Raw genomic sequence first — 24,669 nt, 5'->3', positions numbered from 1 at the left:
CTCTCTTGCTAACAACAGCCTGTCTCATTTTGAAGCAGTAGTTGTACTGAGAAAATGAGAATGGATTCCAACCTAGCTTAGCAAGTAGCTTCTTGTTATAATATGCTGATTTACCATATTGGACATATGTGGAGGTTCGTGGTACTAACTTTACTGGGTAAAGAGGAGAGGTATATTTTCTCTTTAACTGAGCTTTGCAACCTGAAATCTGTCAAGCCTTTGGAGACTTTGAAATTCTCAGATACAGGGTTAATTGAGTCTTTGTGGAGAGATCAAGTTATCTTCACGTGAGTGATTATGAATTAATTCAGTTTAAGTATGGGACAGCTAAAGCTCTCAGTTTTCAACAGGAATGTTGACTAAAGGAACTAGTTAGTGGACTGTGAACTTGGAGTTCTGAATGTGAGAATCATTAGGACAAAGGTGTTAATGCTGTCGAGAACCTATTTGTTGAAGGAATTTGGCAGAGGAACTTGTAGGAACTCAGTAAATAAGACCTTCATGTAAGAAATTATAGATATATATATATGTATGTATATGAGGCGCTTGCCATGAAGTCACTTGTTCTAACTCTTTTTTTTTTTTATTGTCCTTTCCTGTTCTTTTCCTCTGTTTCCCCCTTTCCTGAAATTTTATATTCCAGCAACTTTTTCTGTCCACATGGATGCAGCAGAGTCAGAGCTACCAGCAGCACCATCCCTGAGATCCCAGAACTGTGAGTGGACAGGGAAAACACCAGCAGCTGAGAAAGCCACTACTGCTGCCTCCAGTAACTTTTTTAAAATGCCACCAGAGAAGAGCCCTGGATACAGCTAAGAGGAAGCATTGCAACTGTAAAAGCTTGCTGGATTTTGGACTCTGGTGTCTGTCTTCACTAAATGTCTTGTTTGGCAGTAGTGATGTCTTCAGTATTGGTGCGTGATGCGTGCCATCATCCAGACTGATCTGCGTGCCCCACATACCTAAATCATGTTTGTGAATCTATGTTTAAAAAAAGGTAATCAGTGTTGGGACCGCAGTGGCTTTTAAAAATGTTCTTGCTATTGCTGTATTTATTATGCGTTCATCTCCTTCTCTGATGCCAGCTCATATGTGCTGGGTCATGTACAGATTCTCTTGGGTTTGCAGATCTGTATTCATCCCCTGGACATGTTGCTTGTTTGTGCATTTGGCGTTTTTTGGGTGAAAGTCCTACTACCACTCGCTTTCTTCCAGGCCAGGAGGATTTCTTGGCTGGGGAATGAGGAGGGAACACAAACAAGTTGAAACATGGAACCTGAATTCTGTATTAGCAGAATGTTTGCAGGCCACATGCTAATGGACTCGAATCATGTTGCTTCTAGCGAAGCAAATACAGTGCTTGTCTGTTCAGAAATTGCCATTGGCTCGTGGGCAGCATGGTCCGTTAGACCTTTTCCTTCTCCTTGTTCTGAATGTCTTTAGTCTTGCTTGTGTATTGCATGTTCTTTCCTAAATCTCCTACTGGTTAAGGATTTGGGAGAACTACTTGGACATAAATGTGCAAGCTGGTGTCCTGGAAAGGAACCAGCTTTTTTGGGCCCTTGAATATCCTTGGAGTATGGTAGAGGATACACAAAACTTCCATTTCTTGATGTATAAATTAAAAATTGACTGTTAACTTCATCGGCAAGTGTCCTTTAGAAATGCTAACATGCCATTGAACAAAAAAGCCATTTAAAGTATCTCCTGAGTTCAGACCATAGTGGGTAGTGATCAGACCACTTCTGTCTCATGTTTTCCCTTCCTTCAAAAAGTATTGTCTGCTATATCTACTGGAGGTGTCTCCACCTACTGATGATTGTACTTTACTCTGCAGCATGCACAAAAGAGATTCTCTTTTTTTGATAGCACTTCCATTTGGTCCTGTGTTACCTTCTGTGTTGCAGAATTTATGGAGAGTGGTTTCCTCCCACTCTTTTCTTGAATTCTTCATCACACTCCACTTGCTTTTCTTGAATTACTCTGTCTGGAGCTTATTTTGGTCTGTGTTTTTAGAATATATACCTGCATAGCATGTGTCAAGGAACAGGTAGCCTCATTGCTTCTTTAGTCCTTTAAAATAAGATACATTTGTATGCATAGAACTCTTTTTGCTTTCCTCACTGGGTGGAGCTTTCAGACAGGACCGTTTAAACTTGTAAAATTCATTTTGAATACGGAGGTGCAGTTAGCACTCTTAAGTAGATAACAAAATTTAAAAACAAAAATGTTTTTAGTGTTTTTTTGCGGTGTTCTGCACTCCCTTATAAATAAAATGTCTGAGGGACAGATGTGATTGTGAGGTATAAAGCGGTGACTTACATTTAACTCTGTATTAAAATGTTAAATGGTCATAACATACACAAAACAAAAATTGAATGACACACTAAATCATGATTGACAAATACAGTTATATTACAGACACATTGTCCGTGTCTGATCCCCTAATACCTACTTATTCTTGGAGAGAGATCCAAATTGGATTTATATTTCGCAGCCCAAGCAAACTGTCATATCCGTCCACGTAAATCCCTCTCAAAACCTTTTTTTTTTTTTGGTGGTGGTACATTTTAGAACTAATTAGAACAGGGAAAGCCTTTTTACCTTGCTGAAGGAGTACAGAGGTCAGTTTGGATTATGGGACAAGCTGTAGGTGTTTTGTGGAGAGAGGAGTGTTCCTGTTTTAAAGTAGTCATTAGATTGTCTTATTTTGTACTTCTTCTGAGCAGTGGTGCTTAAGAGGTAGCACAGGCTGTCTCAGCTCTGGAGGGCCTGTAATCTAGAACTTACAAAGAGAAGGTAAACCTGAAGAGTAATAGCTTGACTATGTACTACTCATGAACACAGTGAAGGGGAAAGGTGGTCACATTTTTCTGACCACCTGCAGATAAATTTTAGGATTGGAAGCCTTTTAACCTCACTTGCAGGCTGTTTCAGTGACAGGGAGTGGTCCCCTAAAAGAGCATTTGTGCAAATGAGTGTTTTTATTCTCATGAAGGATCCTCCACAACCTCTCTTGGTTTGAGTCTAAAATTTTAAATTTTGGACATTGTGTTCTTTTTTAAAACTAATTCTGATGTATGTTGCTACATTCTGAGTATTGTTCAGAGTAGTTCTGTTTCTTCTGTGGTGTCAGGACAGTTTTAAAACTTTTATAAGAGGGATTTGAGGTGTGAGGGAATCAATGGCCTGCCTTCATCTCACTCATTGTGGTGGGAGGGTGGGGCTGCCAGACTTCACATGATTTTTCTCTGGGGGGCAGGGAAAGATAATTTATCAGATTTTCCTATTGAGGTCAGTAGCACTGTTCATCTGGTTAAGCCTTTACTTAGGTTGTAAGCTCTTAGGAGGTCTTCCTTTCCTTTAAAGGTTGAATGTACCTGTGGCAGTACTGAAAAGTAACTGTGGCAGGCCTTATCTTGGTAAGCCATATTTCCTGCCTTGGCAACTTTCTGGAAGTGACAGGAGACTCAAGTTCTTGCAGCTGCCCTGTCTTTCCTATTTCTAGGTTAGAACCCATTTGCAGGTCAGTCAGGCTGTAAACCAAATTTGATTCTCCTGAGTGGTAGACAAACTAAATGAATTAGCTGTCTTGTTACTCCAGGGTATTTATCAAAATTCATCTTTGGATTTCAGTAGCTTGATACAGATTTGAGTATTTGCAGCATTCTTAGATGAATGAACTAAGTGCATTGTTTTGTCTCTCTTTCTCTAAGGAAGATTCCTTGGAACTCACACAGTACTCTCAGTGAAGGACACTGCTTCAGACGTGGTTTGCTTGAGTAGAAAGGAACAATAACGTGCCTAGATTTGGTAGCTGTACTTCTACTAAGGTGGTCCAATATGTGATTATTGCTTCAAGAATACACAGCTATGCTGATATCCTACGTCTTGTCCACCAGGACTCCTCAATCTTTTTCCAGGTTTGCCTTCTCTCCAGTTGTCTTTGCACCTTGTCCTTATGGGAGACTTCAACTTCCCAGGCATCAACTGACAAATTGGCATGAAGAAAAAGTGGAGGCATTCGATGTTGTTGGGTTGTTGGGTTTTTTTGCCTCAGTCTGTAATAATACTGATAGACCTTGGGCTGCCCGCTCCTCTGAGTTGGAGGACCACGACTGCGGGAACAGTGACTTCCGATTTGTGGACACTGAAATTGTAAGGGACCAGCTGTATCAGCTGAATGTTTGTAAGTCCATGAGGCCAGATGGGATTGATCTCAAAGGTGCTAGTGGATGTTACAGCAGAACCCCTCTCAATCATCTACTAAAGGTCTTGAGAGCCTGGAAAGGTCCCTGCTGACTGGAAGCTAGCCAGTGTTATGCCAATTTACAGGAAAGGCACAAGGGAAGACCCAGGAAACTACAGACCTGTTAGTCTAACCTCAGTACCTGGAAAAGTTATGGAGAAGATCATACTGAGTGCTATTGAAAAGCATTTAAAGGACGATGCATTCATCAGGCACAGTCAGCATGGATTCACAAAGAGAAAGTCTTGTCTAACTAATTTGATCCCCTTCTATGATAAGTTCACCCACCTAGTGGATGAAGGGAAGGCAGTGGATGTAGTTTTTCTGGATTTTAGTAAGGCTTTTGATACTGTCCCTCACAGCATCCTTCTGGACAAGCTGTCCAACTGTGAGATGAGCAAGTACATGGTGTACTGGTTGAAGAACTGGCCGAAGGGTAGGGCTCAAAGGGTTCTAGTGAATGGGGCTACATCTGGCTGGTCACCAGTCACCAGCAGTGTTCCTCAGGGCTCAATGCTAGGGACAGTTCTGTTCAATGTATTTTTTAATGATCTGGATGCAGGAGTTGAGTGCACCCTTAGCAAGTTTGCTGACGATACTAAACTGCGAGGTGCTGTTGACCCTCTCAAGGGACAAGTGGCTATTGCAGAGGGATCTAGATAGATTGAAGCATTGGGCAATCATCAATAGCATGAAACATAACAAGAAAAAATGCTGGATTCTGCATCTGGGATAGAGTAATGCCAGACACAAGTATAAATTGGGAGAGGAGTGGCTGGAGACTAGTCTTACAGAAAGGGATCTGGGGGTGCTGCTTGATGGCAGGCTCAGTGTGAGTCAGCAATGTGCCCTGGCAGCCAAGAGGGCAAACTGTGTCCTGGGGTGCATCAAACAGCATAACCAGCCAGTCAAAAGAGGTGATTATCCCACTGTATTTAGTGTTGGTGCAACTTCACCATGAGTATTGTGTGCGGTTCTGGGCCCCAGCATTTAAAAAGAATGTGAAGGTCCTTGAATGTGCCCAGAGGCAGGCAACAAAGCTGATTAGAGAGCTGGAAGGCATGTCATGTGAGGAGTGGCTGAGGACTATGGGTTTGTCTAGTTTGGAGAAAAGGAGGCTGAGGGGCAACCTCATTGCTCTCTACAGCTTCTTGAGGAGGGGATGTGGAGAGGGGGGTGCTGAGCTCTTCTCCCTGGGATCCGGTGACGGGACATGTAGGAATGGTTCAAAGCTGCATCAGTCAGGGGAGGTTCAGGCTTGACATCATACAGATGGTTCTATATAGAGAGGGTGGTCAAACACTGGAGCAGGCTTCCTAGAGAGGTGGTCAGTGCCCCAAGCCTGTCAGTATTTTAAGAGGCATTTGGACAATGCTCTTAATAATATACTTTAACTTTTGGTCAGCCCTGAAGCGGTCAGGCAGTTGGACTTAGATGATCATTGTCGGTCCCTTCCAACTGAAAATACTCTATTTTGTTCTATTCTTGAGGTTTCTGTCTCTTCATTCCTCTAGTGTGTCAGGGTCCCTCTGGGTGGTACTCCCACCCTCCAGCGTATCAGTGGCTCCCCTCCCCAACATGCCATTATTTTCTGGTGGAGAGTATGTTCTGTCTCCACCAGATTGCTAATGATCACTGAACAGGATTGATCCCAGTATTGTCTTCTGAGGCATGCTTTTCATAACTGGCCATCACGCAGATTTCAAACCGTTGATTATTATTCTTTGAGCCTGACAGTTCAGCCAGTTTCTCCCTGAACTAATGGAAGGCATCCAGTCCATAGCTCCTCCATATGGCTGTAAGGATGATATGAGAGACTGCATCAGGAGGCTTGCTGAAGTCAATGTAAACAGCATCCACAGAGCCTGTCATTTTGTCATAGAAGGTAGTCAGGCTCATAGGCATGATTTTCCCTCATTTGATCTGGCTCCCTGTTCCCAGTCACCTTCTTGTCCTTTGGGTGCCTGGAAGTGGCTTCCAGAATTTGCTTTGTAAATCTACAAGAGACTGATGTGGGGCTGCTAGTCTGTCATTCCCCAGATCCTCCTTCCTGCCTTTTTAGAATGGTGGCAGGATACGTACCCGTTCGTGTCCCTGGTGACTTCATGCAATTGCCACAATGTTTTGTAGATGGCAGAGACCAGTCTTATAAAGACACATTTTTGCAAACAGGGCTTTATTTATGTACAGAGAGGATGACATTCAGTGAAAGAGAAATCGAGAACTAGGAGGAGTACATTTAGTAGTTATTCTTTGCACATTTCCAGTATTTCTGGTGAGCTCTAGTGAGGCTTAATGTTCAGTTTGGTAGGAACTGGAGAAGTGCAAATTGAAAGTATGTAGTTTCTAGCCTTCCGGATTTATGATTTTAAGGTAAGGTACAGTAAAGAGTGAAGAAGACAACAAAACAGTAGCTGGAGAGAAACCTGTTAGAGGCTGGAACTAGTGCTACTGAATGATAGATTAGCTTCATGATTGCAGTGTGCAGAGGTGTGTCTTGCCAGCGTTCCTGAATAATGACACTGGGATGGTTAGTGCTGTCCTTCCAACTGTAGAAGCTCATGCTGTTACTTTGTGGCTGCTGCAGAGACCTGCTCAGTCTGCAGAGGATGAGAAGGGAAATTGGAGGAAGGGCAACAAGGGTGATTGAGTGCCTCTCTTATTGTAACCCCTTCTGCACTGAAGAAAGAAGTTGCTACAAAAAAACAGTGCGTGTGCCTGGATATCAAAAAGGAATTACATAAAGTGGATAAGAACTTTGCTTTGTTGTCTTGAAGAACAGTTTCATAACCAGAGAAGATTTCAGTGAAGCAAAAGTGAATGATGCTACCAGTCATTTGTTCAGAAAATGTATTTTAATAGTCTGTTAGGAGACTGTCAAAGGAGGGCAAACTTCTGTTCTCATTGTGATACTGCATTACTGTGTCTTTGTCCCCTGCATACTATTCTGGTTTGTGTTTTGTGCTTGAGACATCCTGCTTTTGTACCATCAAATATGGGAAAAATACTTTACAGCAATGCTTCTTAAGGTGTAAGCATAAGGAGCCACTTGCTATACAAGAAAGCAAGACAAGATTATCTTAGGCCATTAACTTTTATGCAATACAAGGACTGAACTCAGCAAAGAGAACATAATGTCTTAATTGTACCAAAGCATCTCATTCTTAAAAAAGTAAACTGTGCCGTAGACAAGTGCAGGGAGACTAAACTGTCAGCAGTGCCTGGAGATGGTGTGTGGCTGGACCTCAATCAGGTGACGTACAGACTTATGTTGTGGAGGCAGAGGGAACCTTCAGCGTCATTCTCAACTTTAATGTGGGTAAAATGCCTTCCCAACTGCAAACCTGGCTGTTAGTGTGAGTCCAGTGAGTTGACAAAGATGTGTTAACAGGCATACCAGGAAAAGAGAATTTTTGTACCAACTCAGAGAAGTGGTAAAATTGGAAAATGGACTGGCACAGCCTGTTATATCAGAGAAAAATGCAAAATACATACACCTGCAGATAATAATCAGAAAAAGCATTGCTGAGCCCTGCATGTATGACCCAGAGTATCCATTGTCTTAAAGCAGAGCTGCCAGTATTATGAGGATGATCGGGTTTTGCAAAGCTGCTCTCTTTTTCTTGTAACCTCTGAAGGAAATGGGATGAACAGCCTAAGAAAGGCTGCACTGGGTCAGACCAAAGGTCGTTCTGATATGGTATTCTGTCTCTTACAGTGGCTGGGTTTGGATGCCTAGGGGTTACTGTAAGGACGAGGTAGTTAATGCAGTGATACTTACTTTTTTATGTTCTCTTAGCCCAGTGTCCTGCCTCAAAAAGATTTACAGACTCTTTCTTCAAGGCTGGAGAAAACTTTACTGAACCTTTTGGCTATGGTATTTATTCTGCAACTGGATTTAATTGTATTTTTAGAAGAACATGTAATTGGACTTTAAAAACATCAAGTAAGGATTAGCTTACCTTTCTTGGTAATCAGTTGTCTTATTAATTACCCTCTTTATAAGGAAATTATGTCTTCTCTTGGAATAGTTTCTTGCTATGCTTTTTTTTTCCAGCAAGGTTGTGAAGTCCTATTCCTCCTTTACAATTAGGCTTCTCTGTCATATATAACTACCCATACCCAGTCAACAAGTCCTGTGTAATCCACTAACCCATATAAGTCATTTTTCATAAGCTTCACACTGTAAAACTTGTCATTTAACCTTTAATTATGCTCCTGCATAAAAATGCCCAGTATTCCACATCCATCTGCATTCAGTTCTAGTGTCTACACTTAGAGTATTCTTTAAAGAAGTAGGAACACTTGCTTCCCTATTGCTATTCAGGCTTCATATACTCATATATCCAAACATCGTGCTAGCCCTTGCTGCCTAAACACCGCTGTTAACGCTACTATAAAAGTGATATTCAGGCAGTTGACTCTGAATCCAAAGTTCTTATCACTGCTTTTCAATGCACAAGGTCCTAGCAAGGAAGAACACCCCCCCCCCTTTTTTTTAAATTATTATTCCAAAATGTATTGCATTTCCTTTAGCAGTATTACAGTGCAATTTTGGACTGACAGTTTTTCTAATTTGGAATACTTAAGAGCTCAGTCTATTTAGTTTTATCAGAAGAGGATCAGAGATGTCTTGCTTGTGTGGTAGAAAGTCCTTTATGGAAATACTAGGTAATAAAGCGTCTCTAGTCTTGAACACATGGGCATAAAAACAAACTTGAAGGTAAAGCCAAATGAATTCAAGTTAGAAATAGGATGTGAGCTTTTAACAGTGAGGACAGATTAACCGTTGGAATAAAGTACTATGGGAAGCAGTAGCTTCTGTGTATCTTCAGGCTTCAATTTGAAGACAGCAGCTTTATGGAAGGAATGTTGTAGCCAAATATAAGCCATTGAAATAAATACAGAGGCATCTAAAAGACGTTGAATGGTCAGTTTTATAGTGAAGGTCAGTCTACATGAAATGGTAGTTGCTTCTGGTTTAGATCCTCAGAGAAGACCGAAGACTTTTTTCCCTACAGTATAGAGATGGGAAGTGTTTTGTCAAACATAGGGAAAAGTCATAGCGATGGAAGTTTTATGGTGTTAACAAAAGATTGTCGTGAAATTTGCATGGAAAGGTGAGGTGAGAAAAAATTTGTGCGCCAACTGAAATGAGGCATCTTTTCTGCGTGCGAGTTTATTTGTGATTAATATAATGACACAAGTGTGCAATCTTCAGAACCTACACGATCACTCAGTTGAAGAGCATCCTTGGTGAGGATTGCCCCTTTCTTGCTGTACTGGCAGCTAGAGTTCTGCTGTCTTGGGGTGGTGTTCCCTGTGTACATGCTGAGCTTCAGCAGCTCTGTCTCAGTTCATTTGCTCAGCTGTGTGAAATGCTTGCACGTTGCACTGAAATCAGAACAAATGAGGAACAGCATTGGTGGGCTTATTACCTTCATAGGATACTTGCTAAAAAAAAAAAAAGTATGCAATATCTTTCTCAATCACTATAGCAGTTGCTTCTGCTTTTCTCCCTCATGGCATAGAGGGAAGTTGCCTCCTTGTAAGAGTGCCCTTTTGGTCGTCTGTAGCCTTCACTATCGCACTGAAAGAGCAGATGGTAGGTTTCTCCATTTGGAAGAGCTCTTCTGTGCTCACCTGAGAGGAGACAGTGTGACTGGAGAAAGCAGTTTTCTGGTAATGTGTTCTCTAACATTAGGAAGCAGTGACTTGTTCAGTTTTTTCAGCTTTAAAATACATTGTGCTATACCTTTGTTTCAGAGTGAATGTCAAATTCTATTGATGGAATAGTGCCACATTTGAATTGTTGCTTCAGATCTCAAGTCCTGGACAGAGTGTTAATGTCCCATGCTAGCATTTGTTTTTGATTGCCCAGATTGGTGTATGTGAGACCTCATTGCTGGAAGCTCTTCTACAAGTGCCATGAGCTGAGACTGGCCAGGCCTGACCAGAGCCCCTGGGCACTGCTGAAGCCATTGAATTTTTCTCTCAAGTTTAGCAACATTGGACAGCCAAAGCTACCATCAGTTGCGTTCTAGCTTCCTCCTGTCCCAGGGGGAGATAGTTAATGAACAAGTGTATTCAAAATCTTTAAAGAACTGCATTGTGCATGTCCCAAACGTTTTATGTGCTTGTAAGATTTAACTGATACGGATTGGATTCTGGGTTCCTAGAACTCTATTTTGAGGGTAACATGTAAATAAGGAAGATTCTTGCTTGTATTCCTCTGTCTTAAACATGATGTGTATTCTCTGAATGAGGCTCTTGCAGAATCTTTGTTCTGATTATGGAAACTGGAAATAAATCAATATTATGGAAGAAGTGTTTCATCTGAAATAAAGTGAACTGAGTTGAGAGTGGGATAAGAGACACTTCGCTGACATCTAACTAGATTTACAGTATTGGAGTGTCCATAATCAGCATGCTTCCTTGACTGTTTCCTTATATATGAACTGTAACCTGAAGGTCTATAGGGAGTTACTATGCTTTTCTTCCATTGAATTGCAAACTTGAATGAAGGATTTGAGGTAATTTATCATGTCCGTGCTTTGTTTTTTGCAATGGTTTTTTTTGTTTCCTGGTTTGTCATGACGTCATCTCTAGACAAGTGAGATGCTCCCTGTTTGGAATTTGAAACAATTCCAGAGTTTAAGTAGCCTTTCACTTCCAAGGCACTGCTTCAGATCTGCCTGGTCCCAAAAGGGATTTCATTTAAATGAGCAGGTCAGTCTCAATTCATAGTTTAATGGATATCTATTCATTTTGCCAATGCTAACATCCTTTTAAGATAGATTGGCATCATTCTTTTTTATCATGATAGCAGTGGCTTCAAAGATCAAATGAGCAGTGGACTTTGAATTTTCTTTTGCGTATATTTGTCTCCCAGTATTGATAGCTATGCGCACTTGCGGAAGGAACAAAACAGGATTCTTCCTACATTAACTGTTCCAAGGAATAAATTGTAAAAAATTAGATCCCAAGTTGATTGAATACTTTTAAACAAAAAGATCAAGATCTTTTGGAAATTGTTTCAAGTTCTCAACACTATATTGGGAGTGTGTGTGCATGCGCATGTGTCCAATTTTTAAAAGTGTTGATTTTCCTCTCTCATCTGCAAGCTGCACCTGTGAGAACTGGGAAGTGTTCCTGGTGGAATGTGCTGATTTTTGTTGGGAGCAAGGAGAAAAAGAGCTCTTAACAATAGATTTTCTTATGGGAAGCGCCCAGATTTGGCAAACGTGATCAACAATGGGTAACAATCAAAAATGTCAGATACCTAAAAGTCATTATGAGCTGGTTCAGTCTTCCATCTACTTGCATTTTTTTTCCCCAGAGGAATGAAGCATTTAATAACCAGAGGCATTTCTATGAGGGGAAAAAAAAAAAAGGCAAGAAAAAGCTGAATGGTTCTTGTTCACACGTCCTTAATTTTACACCCAAGGGCTGAGAATTTTCTCAGTTCAGTTTGAATAGCTGGTCGTAAATTCAGTAACAGGGCTGACTGTGGTGGCTTTTATCTATTTTGATGTTTTTCAGACCATGCTTGCTTTATACTTTCCCAGCTCAGACACTGAACTGAAACTACAAATGAATACGAGTAGACTTGCTATGTACTAATGGAGGATTTCTCAAATCTAAATAAAGGGTATTTCAAATCTGGGGCTACAAGATTTGTTCTGTACAAAAGTAAAACAATTTTCCAGTAAGAGCAGATAGTTGATAATGTTTTTTTAATGAAACATAGTATAGAGTTTCAAAATGCTAAATTATATTAATTTAATTCATTTCTAGTGGGGAAGCAACAGGGAGATATCAAAGATGAAAACAAGAGCAGGTCTTAGTTCAGGAGTTGCTGCTATTAAGCAGATGAAAAACATGGATTTTGCAAAACACAACTTTAAAATTGCACCTAGTTGGAGAAACCTGACGTCGTGAAGTGTCATAACTTCTTCCTCACAGGCTGCCTGCAGGGGCAGTTATGGCAAACCAGTGGTTCTGCTAAACTGATGCCACGCTGATGCTGATGTTTTTCTAGTAATTTTGACACCAGCTTCCCGAGATGTTCACCAACATTGCTGTAGGACCTTTCTTCATCCTGCTTCACTACATAATTTGCAAGTGCTTGGACTCACCCAGCCTCCCACCATGGGGAAACAAACCTTCTCATTTTGAGAAAGTCGGAGGTGAAGATACTCTTAATGCTGAGTGTTGTATCGTGTCCTGTGTTTTCTTCCCTGGCTGTCCGGTGTCACCATGAAAGGAGCCTGTACAAACAAGAGCAGCAAGGGGAGCTTTTGTGAGCCTTCTGTCCCTTGCTGGTCCTTTCAGGTACTGTGGAGACAGCAAGGAGTGGGAACGAGTGCAGGGTCCGATGCCCAGGAGAGGGCCCATGAGGTGCGGTCAGTGCTCTGCACTCAAGCAGTGCAGGGGCTACCACAGGGCTATGGTGGCATTTCCCACCCTCCTGACCACATTGCTAGGCTCCATGACCCTAAGCCACAGGCTTCCTGTGTGTACACATTTATTTAGACATTTAAACATGTACCACCTTTAACTCCCCACCCCCAAATAAAATAGAAAGCTGGAAAATTTGTGCTCCCATGACAAAGAAGGCTACAGTTCAAGTGGCCAGTGTTGTAATCTGCACGCACGGTACACTGCAGTCAAGCAGTTGCATGGTTTGTTGGTGGGTTTAAGGTTTGTGTGTCCTGTCCCATTCCTGCCTCAGTCAGTGTAGAAGGGTTGAGGCTCCCTGAATGTACAGCTGCTTGGGTTTGGGGTTTTTTTTTCTCACTTAGACTGACTTCAAGCTTTATTTACTGCACAGCATCCAGACTCCACTCTGAAGAGGGAAGAAGTAATTTCCTTGTTAGCGTCTTCAGGGTACCTCCTGCTATGGCAGCTTAGAATGTTAATGAGTTTATGTGCTGAGAATTTGGATGTTAATTTCACCCTTATTTTATAGATGGGGAGTTTAAGTCAGATTGACTGAAGCAAAAACTAGGAATTATCTCTGAATTTGGGGGGCCCACAATGAGTTACCTGGGCACTGGCAATTTGTAGCGGCTTACTTTGTAGCCTTTTGTAGGTTCAAATCACATTGCCTACCAAGTTCCACAGCAGCTGTGAGTGCTCAGAGCTTCTGTAAACCCAGCTACAATTACTGATGAGGTGAGGAGCACTGTCCTCATTGCTGAAGTCTCTCTCTGGCTTCTCAGATATCAGAGAGATGGCAACAGGCAGGGATCTCTCTAGGGCTGGTGGTCAATTGCTTTCATTGCAAGAACTTTGCCTTGATGGTTTCCTGCTTTGCCCTTTCTGTCTTTGGCTCTCACTCATTTACTGATAATCTCCTTCGGTTCTTGGCCCTCACCTCTCCAGAGGTGTGTGTTCTGGGCTCTGTATGCAGCTGGAGTCTCATACAAAATAAACTGTGATCATTTGATTTGGCATTATTGTCATGTGTATGCACAGAGGGACAAATTGGGATGGCAGTTAATTTCTTCACTTCTGAGTATTTTTATCTGTAACCAGCTATGTGTGTGTGTACATATACATATAATTTATTTTTGAGCTAGGAATTTTTGTTATATATTCACTTCATATTGGGATTTCCTTATATGATATTTTAGCTTCCCAAAATATGCTTTGTTTCTGGAAATATCTATGATTCCTGGACTTCAGAGGAATTGAAAGTGGAAGAGCAGCCCAAATGCACAGTATCACAGAGGATCTGCTGTGAAATAGCTTGTCTGCTACAACCCGAGAAAGAGCAATAGGTAGGTGAAAACTTACTCTTGAGCAGTTACACTTTATATACTTTTACCTGAACATTACCAGGACGATATGACTATGCACTCATGTCTTGCACTGTTATTTCAAATGTTGTCCTCTGATTCTTATCCCTAAACTCCAAAGTAATGACTGTCCAGTGCACAAAACCTGGCTGTTATTTAACAAATAATAGGCTGCCTGTTAATTCAGCAGAGTTTTAAAATGTCAGAAATCTTAGTGTATATTTTGGGAAGAATGCCCTCGGGTCAGAGACCCTCTCTGGAACCAGAATCAATATCTGACTGAGCTGTATCAGAAAGAAGAGAAAAGTATGAAGAAAAAATGGTACTAACTTTTGTCTTTATCCTATGTTTTGTTCTGTTCTCTCCATTGTCTAGAGAAATTAGTGCATTTAAAAAAAACCCAAACCAAACAACCTCCCTTTCCACCTTTTTGTAAGATTCTTTGTGTCAGACATGGTTTGGCAAGTTCTGTTCACAATTGACTACCTGATTTCTGATGTAAACAGATGCCATTAACCTGAAAGATGAAAATCATAATGTGTGAGTTTCTACAAATACCATCTTGAGATTGGGCAGGTAGCTGCAGTTGTATCCTTATCCTTGCAGTAAAGTATTGTGGAGCACATCATTCCTTGCTCACATATTGCACCTTTACACCTGTGCTAAAGGGGCATTTTCTGAGCAAAGTGCATTGTTTGCTCAACAGAAACATAAAAGATGACACATGGTCTGTTGCTGTACACCTTATCTTCTCTCTGCTAATTGCTGTGGGTAAAGTGATGATTGTGCACACCACAGGACTCAGAAACAACTTTGCTGAAAACCACAAATTTCTTTCGGGTAAGCTACATCTCACCTGTATGCATACTTAAATGTAACTGTGTGTTTATTCCCGGGAAGGACCCAAATGCTTGTCACAAGTAACTGGAAGCACCAGAACTGGCGTATTCAGAATGTGACTATTCTCTGTCATTCTGCAAGTACCTTGAGTGTGTAGGATATGGATGAGTACAACTCCTACTGCTTGTCACTGAACTACCGCTGGTAGTTGCAAATTGGAATACAGTGTTCCCTGGAGAATTTGTCTGTCATGGAGCTCAAGAGGTTAATATGTAGTTATGTGATGATACTATAATTTTATATGCATCTGCAGATACTGGTAATAGACATTAAAATGGGCATTTACATCCTTATTATGGGTCAGTACTTGATGTCATAATAAAAAAGTCACATCAGAAAAGTACAGGATAAAAATCTTTTTAGAGTGTAAATGGCTTTAAAATTCAAATTGTCACCTGATGGGAGGATCAGGAAAGAGTCAGAACAAGGGCAAAGGGGCAAAGCTGTGAGACACAAGGGGCAGAATAAAGGAGGAAAAAGAGACAGGCTGGGCTAGGCCTTTGCTTGGGCACTTTACGTCCGTATGAATACTATGTGCCATTACTTAGGCATGTCATGTCATTGCATTAAACATAAGCTTGAGTGAAGGGTGGACTTTGCAATGGGGTGTGAAGGTCAATAGACCTTCTCTTCAATAGATCTTCTGTTGTTCCACAGAGTTCAAATCTGCTCAATGATGGGAGGGCTAAAACTTAATGTGGGTTAATGCAGGGTGTTCATTTGGAAAACAAACAACATCAAAGCTAATAGTTTCCAAGGCAAGGCAACAGCTGAAACTCTCTCGTGAGGCTGTTCCAAGTAACTATACAAGTAATTATGCAACTGCTGGCCCCAGAGCCTGAGAAGGGGACTGAGAGTCTGAATCCTGAACGGCTGTGCAGGTTAAAATCAACCAAGAAGTACAGTGAGAAGTAGAGCAGCCTGTGGGATGGGCTGCATATGCAGCTGGATAGATTGGAACAGTAAGTTCAGCTGCAATACACCCAAAGGGTTTCCAACATCACCTTCAGTGTCTGTGGGAGCTAAAACCCTATAGTGCATAGGGGTGTTTGCCTTCCATTTCTCTACTACTTTTTTATCCAAATACATCCTAAAGCACTCTATAATAAAGTCTTTGCAGTTGACTGAAATTTTAGGGATGTTATTTTCTTTGTTGGAAATATGGGGTGCAAGGCCACAAGGTGAGGTAAACAGTTTCTCTCTGCTGAAAGAGGAAGCCTTCTCCTTCCATCTCCACCCCATTGTCTCTCCATGCCTGGCTGTAAGCTCCTGCTGCTTACCTTTCTTTCCTTGGAACCCTTTGAGTCACATCAACCCCCTTGCCTACAAAAAATGACTTGATTTCTGCTGGCTTAATCAGTTTGTTTGGCTCAACTGATGTGTGTGAGGAGTGCCAGAGGGCAGGGCCAGGGTGGTGGGTGGGCTGGGAGTAAGTCTTGGGGAATCATGGTTTGAATGAGGGACACTCACCCAACCAGCAGCACCAAGGTTTTAACTTTGGCTCAATCGCTTACAGACCAGTGCCTGCCACTCCATGTTCTCCAGGGATTCACCAGCTTGTAGGAACTCCACACAATCCACGGCTGCAAGAGGTGCTTTCGGGGGTTTGTAAAGTCATGTGGAACTGCTTCCCAAGAACTGTCTGCTCCTCTTCTCCCAGGTGCTCCTTAGGGGTTTTGACGCCATCTTTAGGTGAGATGAGAAGGGTTGTTTCCTGTGAGATAACCATCTATGCTTCCTAGAAAGGCATTCTGTCTGAAGGGGACTGCTTTAGAGAACCCGAAGTGTCTCTCAGCTGGGTCTCTCTTGTTTAGGGGGCTGATTTGTTTACCCATTGGAGTAATGGGTGATGGGGCAAAATGATGGAAAATATTTAGTATCTCTGCACCATGTTGCATGTGATGAGAACCAGCCTTTCTGGTGAATGAGAATGTTATTTAAAAAGCCATCTGTCCTTGGCAACACCTTTCAATAGAAGTACTGAAATGCTGAGGCCCACAACCATGCTCCACAGCCTTCTGGGATGGGATGTAAGGCAATTTTCTCGGGAAAATGAGGCACAGAGAGAGGTTAAAACTTTGCAAAGGTTATAGGGCATATATGTGGCAGGCCCAAAAGGCTTTTGAGATTGCCTTCCTAAAGGCCTTATAGTTCTGTGTCCCTGCACTACTGAGGCACAAATAAAACTCCAAGAGGCTGTCTGTCCATTCAGTGGATCACCAGACTGCCATGAGCAGGCTGGTGGCAGTCAGTCAGATACTGAGCAGGGGGCCATTCAGTGATGAATGGATCCTGGCTTGTGAATGGCCATGTCTCCTGGCTCAGATGGCTTTTGGCTGCTGAGAGAACAGGATGGAGAACTCCATCCCTCTGTTTGCAATTAGTGTTTGTTATTAAATGCTGACAGTGTGTTCTCTCCTCTTGTGTATCTGGTCTTTGTTTATGCACTCAATGTTGGCGCAGGCTTCTGTGCTCTAATGTCTTACATTAGCTGCTGTTGAAAGGAGTCCAAGGAGCAATGTGCTTTGAGGAGGACAGGAGGGTGGCTTGGCACTGAAAGAGCTGGAGTAATTCTGAGGGAAGGATGAAAATGGGTTTTAGTTAAGTGGGAGGCTGGCACGGAGCGAGCAGCAATGAGTCCATGTACATCTCCGCTCTCAAATGTGATGCTACAGTTTGATGGGAATGAGGAGCTAGCTAGAAGGTTTAACTGATGGCAGAAAGGTGAGATAGCCTTGGACATGCTTAAGTAGAGGGTGATTTTAGCAGACATGTATCTTCAGGTGGATAGGTGGTGCTTGAGGTAGGAAGCATAGGACCAGGAGGAGGAGGCTATAGTCCCTGGAAATCAGCGTAGGGTAGAGGTATTTAGACCAGTGATAACAGCTTGTTGTTTTTTCATGCATGGGAATGGACAGGGAATGGTGTCACGAGGCCAGGTTTGCCTCCATTGGATGCACTCACACACTGTGTCAACCTGTGGCCTGACTGGTCACAGACCATCTTTGCCTGTCTGAGCCACGTTCCCAAAATACAACTGGCTTTGGCGGTTGCACAAACTAGAGCCTTGATGTTCACTGGTCTCTAGGAGTGGAGTGGATGAGCAGCATTATCAGGTACTATTTATTCATCACTGGAGACTACTGTGTGTAACTACCCCTCTGCATGTTGCCATTTCATCCTGTGAATATTTTGCTGGAGTCTCTGCAAGCTTCTCTCCAGAGTATTTTTGACAGCACAACTGACTATGGCTAGTTATTTCAAATGTTTTGGATACACAGCTGTTAATCCAGAGCTCATTATTGGAGCAAATTGAGGTCCTCATCACCAGCAAGATACTTGCTCCAGTCACTGCTCATCTAGCCCAGTTGGAGTGAGCATCTCTATCTTTTCCTATCTCTTCCCTAGTCTTTCCTGGTCTTCCCATCCCTATGATGCTGCTCTGCCACTGCTCCTCCCCCATAGCCCACATTCAGGTGTGGCTGTTTAAAAGCAATCACTGTCAACATTTGTCATTAATCTGTTTTCATTTTTATTTGTAAAAGAAAGAGAGAGAGAGAGAACGGAACAGCAGCAGTAGCAGGGCAATTGCAGATGAATAATGAAAGGATTCATCACAGCCATACCAGAATATATATATTTTTTGCAGCCAAGCGAGACGGATTCCCATCACAGCTCGGGGACTCGTTCCACACAACCACTCATCTTTCATGCTGGGGGGAAGGGAAAGGTGGAGACAGTATCATTATGGATGTAACAAGGCTCCGAAGTGACTGGTCAAGGTTGCTGCTTCAGTCACAGGGAATCTGCTTACAGGAGTTTTCTCTCCACCAGGTGTTATGCCTGGTAAAGTCGCCGCCTTCTACAGCAGGCTGCCACTTGCAAAAGGGAGGCTTAGGGTTTGCTAATGGGAACACTTGCTAAGCAGACAAGCAAGGATTTCACAGGAGTGACAAACTTGTCTCAGAAGGAATGAGGGACATACTGGGCAATGCAGGGGTCACTCTTTCTCACCTTTTTGTCTCTTGAGCCCACCCTCAATTTCACTGTCATATCAACAAACAACTCTCAGCTTGCCCTGCCCCACCTAGCTTTACAAATCTGTCTGGCCTGTTGAGCACAGATGCTTTGTTCTTCTTGTCCACTTTTAGTAGGTAAGGGGCATGAAAATTTGTCAGGTGGGGAATGCTGAAGGATTCTGGAGTCCTGAAGCCCTCTCTGAAGCCAGAAGAGAAAGAGCTGCCATTTAAAAAGAAAAGAAAGAAAGAAAGTCCAAAATAGACCTGGTTGATTGAGGTGAGCACTCAAAGCCAAAAAGGTCTCTGACTTCTATCTGCCAGGTCCAGGGGAGCCAGGCCACATGTGTTCTGTGAGGGCAGTACTGATGCTGAGGGCAGTACTGTTTGAGCTGTGCATGCGTGCGTGCACACAGAGGTAGTGGTGTTATTCCTCCACAGCTGAAGACAGAATCTGACTCTCCAGCCCTCTTGTGCTTGTGGGGAGGTGTTCCGGGCAATGTTGTTGCCATCCAAGGCAGAGGTGGGCTGTGCTGAGTAATTCTCAGATGCAGAAGTACGGTTACTCTGTCTGCTCTTGGGGTTTGGAGGGTTTGGGTTTGAGGAAACAGCATGGTATTTGACTATATTTTTGCATCTAGGAAAGCACTAAAACAAGTTGATTTGAAAGGCAGGACGGTCTTGTTTTCAGGTGCTGCAATGACCTGTATTGCTGGTTATCAGTTCAACTTCCAGTTGTGAGTGCATCAGCCCTTAAAAAGCACATAAGACCTTGTCCCAAAAGACTGTATATTTGTCAGGCCTCTTGGCAACCTGGAGTGCTTCATGCACCTCTGGCAAGGCATTAGCATCAGGGCATTCCTGTATTAAATCCTTCCTCCTCTCAATTGAAGCATAAGTGCCACTGGAAGTGATCCCAGTTGGATGGGAGTGTGCAGTACAATGCCACAGCTGAAGCAATCCTTGAAAGAGTAAGACAAGCAGATATGTTGCTTCATTGGGTCCTTAGGGCTGTCACCTTGGCAGGGGGAAAAAGAGCTGTGATCTTTTCTATTCCAGACCCTTCTAGTGCTCTCGTTTTTTCCCTGCCTTGCCAGCAGTAGAGGGATCGGGGAAAAGGGATCTGTTTCTCAAGCTGCCCCTCCATTTCCCTCTTGTACCCAAGGGATGCAATGCAATGCTCAGAAGCTTAGATTCAGTCTGTGTTTTTTACCATTCCCCTTCCAACGCATATGTCCCATTGGGAAACCATTTGATCCATTTCCCCATATCCTGGCACAGGATTATGACAAGTCATTAAGAACTGGATGTTATTCAGTTTGGCTACATGCTCCAGCTCTATTTATGCATCCTACTAGTTCTGAAAATGCTCTGCACCTCCTTTTTTTTTTCTTGGTGGCATTATGGATTATTAATGGAAAGCTTGTTTTCTCACAGCCTGGGAGATTGCCGTGCTCCTAAGTGGTGCTTTCCAGGTGGCTACAAACTTGATGTGTAATAAATGTGTAGTAACATGTCAGTGGAGGAGAAAGTTCTCTTCTGACTCCAACCAACAAATGGTTTATGAGATCTCATCCCTCCAGTCACCTTTGTCCCAGTGATACTTACACTGAATTCTGTTGTTTCAGGTGATGTTTTTAGTGGCTCCATGCAGTGACTTAATTAAGGGCCTTCATCGTTTGGCCTCCGTGTCTATTCTGTCTAGCCCCCTTTTCCTCCAAACACTCCTAACCAAGCCAGGAGCTACTCAAATGGTATTTTTCTATTATTTTACACATGTGGTGGTTGTCACTACATTCTGTTGTAGGTTGCAGTTTCTAGGCCTTGCTGTGTACCCACTCACACAGGCAGTAGAACCATGGCACAAGATTAAAGATGACAACCAATTCCCTATCACAGGGTACCACTGAGATGTTTCACATTTAAATAACAAAGGTAGATTTTCTTTAACCTCGAACACTCTGTAAAATACTGCAAGCCAGAAAATTGTTGCACTTGCTGAAGGCTCATGATGCAGCAGCATGCAGTCTTTTACTGGAGCTGTCTCCTCCCAGCCATGTAGGCTCTTCTCAATTGGAAATATTTAACACCCTATTAGTTTCTGATGTGTTCTTTAATATATTGGTGATCTCAATGTTCCCTGAGAGGCCTCAAATTATGAGGATATAACGAGGCACAGGTTTGCTTAACCTGCTTTGAAATGCTTCACTCCATCTGATGTGTACTTGGGTTATTTTAGAGTTGCCATGGTGTGAGTGTGCTGAAAAATCTGCACAGTGTCCAGTGAGTGGTGGCTGAAAAGCTTTAAACTCCTCCAGCGAGGGTCATGTGAATAGAAGTCACTGGGTGGCCTCCTGGAAAAGTAGTGCTTCTATCTGGGAGATAGAAGTGTTCTTTCAGCAAAGCAATCCGTGGACCAAAGCAATGCCCTGAGAAACTACTGTAGCCTGTGGAATCATTGCAAACTCAGTCTTTTCCTCACTTTCTATACTACTATAGTCACTAGAAGGTTCTGGTCAGTACTGAAGTCCAGCTTACCCTGAGGCTTTACCTGCTTTGAATAGGAGCATTTACTGTCCAGAAAATGTACTGTCGAAACAGAGAAAGATGTGGGTATAGGCCATAAGTAGTAAAGGAGAGGAAGGGCAGGATGATACACAATCTGTGATGACATCAGTGTGAGATAAAATGGCAAAAAAGAGAGACTGCTGAACTGTTGAGTGCTGAATTAATTGTCCTTAATTTTCAGGACCTGAGCCAGGGCATCTCAGGATACCAGCTAAAGCACATTGAAAGTCATCAGGGAAGATACCCGTATGAAGGCAGGTATAGGCAGGAAGAAGAGGAACCAAGAGGTAGATGTGTTTGGAATAGAGATCTAGCTGGGGAGCTGAGGCCACACTTTGGAGCTGTTATCAGAGATACATGATTTGGATTGAAGGCTGAGTGAATTTTTGTTCCTTATATCATAGCCTATTGTTCACCTTCTCTGGATTTTTTCATTTCAAAAGCCAAACTGCCCTGCTGACTGTGTGCATGCATTTAATTCTCTGTGTGCCCTACCAAAGCAGTGGGGCCCAGCTAGATAATGGTGTCTGCCTGTCCCCAAGCTTCCTCCCTTGTGCTCTTTTTTCTGGTGAAGGAGGCCCAAGAGGAGACCCAGGCTCACTGTAGATGCACTTCTGATTTGAGGTCTAAGTTGGGGAGATGTTTTGCTGGTGACAGTGGCATGGTGGTAAGTGTTGTCCTGCTTTCTGCAGTCCCCATGCTTTGTGCTCCAAAGCTGTGCTTTCAGTGGGAGGATCCATTTCCCTAAGAGCAACTTAAGAGGCCAAACTATTACCTGTGGGAATAGTATTTCCTGAGCCAATGCTACCAAATGGCAGCAGTCCAGCAGTGTCCTCCCTGGAGAGGTCAGTCCCCCCAATTGCTGCTTCCCCAGGGTTGCTCTCTGGTGACTCCTTCCCACGTCTGACAGGGTGAATGCAAAGTGGATCTTCCCTTGCTGATTCCTGTAGCAGTGAGAAGAATTGAGAAGTTGTAATGGTTCTAGTCTGTTACCACTGTACAGTTCTGGTTAAGGACCTAAAGGCAGTGGTGGCATCAGGGGAACAGAGCTGTTGAATCTTACTTTGCATGGGTCTAAAGTGTTGCAATACAATGAAAGGTTCAGCTGTTATTGCCTGTAACCTTTATTGCCTCTGATGGCCTGTGGGCTCAGCTCAGCTAGGGCAGAGACTCTGGGTTCTATCTGAGGAAGCATTTGAACTGAAAAAGCCTCTTAAGAACTGAAGGTCAGGCGTATGGGCCAGGCCCTCCACAAAGTGACTGTCACCTGTCTGTTCAAGAGCAGATGTCCTGGGTGCAGAACCAGCTATTTCAGACAAATTACCAAAAAACCACAGACAACTTTTCTAATACTTTCAAACTGAATACACAACATCAAAGCAATATTAGCACCTCAATTTGCAAAATGGGAGGAGAGACCAAAAGCTATTTGCCCCCAGTTGCTATTAATGGAAGTTAACCTCCTTCATTACCCCTTTCCTCTCGTAAATCACTGGAGTATAGATGCTGATTCAGTGGCAGGGTTCTGGATGTCTCATCAGAAGCCAAGGCACAACTGGGACAGTGAGACTGGATCATCCCAGCACAAGATGAAGATCTGCTTAAAGGTGCCTGTGCTGTATCCTTTTTGAGGATAGGTAGAGTTTCACCCTTTGTATTTGGAATTTTGCAGGGGTGCTGAATTCACATTGAAATTGTAGGGAACAAAGGTGTCTTCTACAGGCTCAACTGAGTCTTACCAAATAGTCCAGCTCTCCTAAACAAGGCTGGTCTCTTGCTGATCTGTGCCCAGAACCAGAGGCTGCAATAAGCACGTGTAAACAAGGTGTCCCAATGTGTTACCTGTCAGTGCCTGTATTTCCGTGTTTGCCTCAGGAGAGTGGTGAGGGGAGGGAGAGAGCTGGGCTGGTTAGTTTGACCTTGCTTTTTAGGTTTTTCCCCTGTTGTTTGTTTTGTTTTGTTTTTATTCTCTTTGCACATGCCTCTAATTGATCTTGAAAAGAAGGGACAGTTAAAGAAGATGTTAAGGTGAAATGAAGCCATAACTGTGACTGGAGACTTTTATTAAGTGTGGCAAAGTTCCCTGGGCTGCGTAGAAATTGTTTATTGATTTTGGTATGGCTGGGTGCTCCAGAGTAATCGCCCGCAGAACCGCTGAGAGAAAGCAGAGTGCTTCACCAGGTCTTTGCTGCCTCCTGCTCCTGGATGCTCTTCCTCCTGCCTATGCTGGTGGTCTCCTCTTTAAGCTGTAAATGAGCAGCCACAGCTGGTTAACTCTTGTTGTGGCACGAGTTAACCAGCTGCTGGTTAACCTGCAGCCCAGCACTGGGCTCTGCCCTGCTGCTCCAGAAATGGCCGGTGAAGGAATATGGTAAGGGAGGAGATGATGTTGGAGCATATCATACAAATGAGCATGGTATTGCTGAGGCTTAAACTGCCCCTTTGCTCTTCCACCTTTTAGTTGTTACAGACAGAAACCTGTCTGTGATGGTCAGCAAGGTTAGTCATCTCTGAGCCTGCTTAATCATGGGGCAGGTCAATTTTGTGACATGTTCCTGTTTCTCAGTAGTGTCTATGAGGTTTTGGTCCAGTATCCCCTGCCTGCTCTCACATGCCATTCCCCTCTGTGCCAAAGCAGCAGGATGCTGAGGAAGGGTTAAGTGGCTGTGTGCAGTGAGCTGCCTGCATCCCCTGTGCCTGTCTCTAAGCCCAGGAGAACTTCACGCCCTCGTGTTTTTTCCTTTGCTTTTTGTGACAGCATTAGGGTGGTTTTACTATTGTAATTCAGTAAACCTCCCTATAGAGAGATTTTTCACATCCAATCTGGGGAGTTTATACCATTGCCCTGTCAGAGGTCGGGTTTCTGCTTTGTTCACTGCTCACGGAGGTGCAGTGCTGCACACCATCCTTGCCACCCTACTTTTGCATAAATGCAGTTAGTTCTTTTGTTGTTTCTCGTCCAGAGTGCTGTGACTAAAGTATACTCCTAAAATACACTGGCCCTTCAATTCCAAGGAGGAAATGGAAAGGGAAGAATTTTATTGACATTTGATTGGATAAGTGAGTGAATTTTCTAAGGTATGTTGCACAGTTCATGATACCCCCTCTTCTACAGGCAAGGTGCTGGTAGTTG

General features: G+C 43.0%; 1 protein-coding gene across 11 annotated transcripts in view; it reads left to right on the top strand.

Annotated features, from left to right (window-relative positions):
* GPATCH2L (G-patch domain containing 2 like) overlaps positions 1-24,669 on the top strand; it is a 59,496-nt gene that overhangs the window by 32,859 nt on the left and 1,968 nt on the right. For 5 of the 11 annotated variants that reach the window (XM_075753822.1, XM_075753827.1, XM_075753825.1 and 2 more), the window contains one exon: positions 644-11,910. In XM_075753822.1, the coding sequence (XP_075609937.1) occupies positions 644-816 (173 nt within the window). In that variant the 3' untranslated portion in view covers positions 817-11,910. Of the gene's footprint in view, positions 1-643; positions 11,911-13,887; positions 15,227-16,468; positions 16,644-24,669 lie in introns of those variants that run through there. The other 6 variants (XM_075753830.1, XM_075753828.1, XM_075753829.1 and 3 more) reach the window with 4 other exon arrangements.

The sequence above is a fragment of the Balearica regulorum genome, chromosome 5 (genome assembly GCF_011004875.1).
Source record: "Balearica regulorum gibbericeps isolate bBalReg1 chromosome 5, bBalReg1.pri, whole genome shotgun sequence".
NCBI classification, from domain to species: Eukaryota; Metazoa; Chordata; class Aves; order Gruiformes; family Gruidae; genus Balearica; species Balearica regulorum.
Note: the sequence above shows the minus strand (reverse complement) of the source record. Positions and strands in the feature narration are given on the sequence as shown.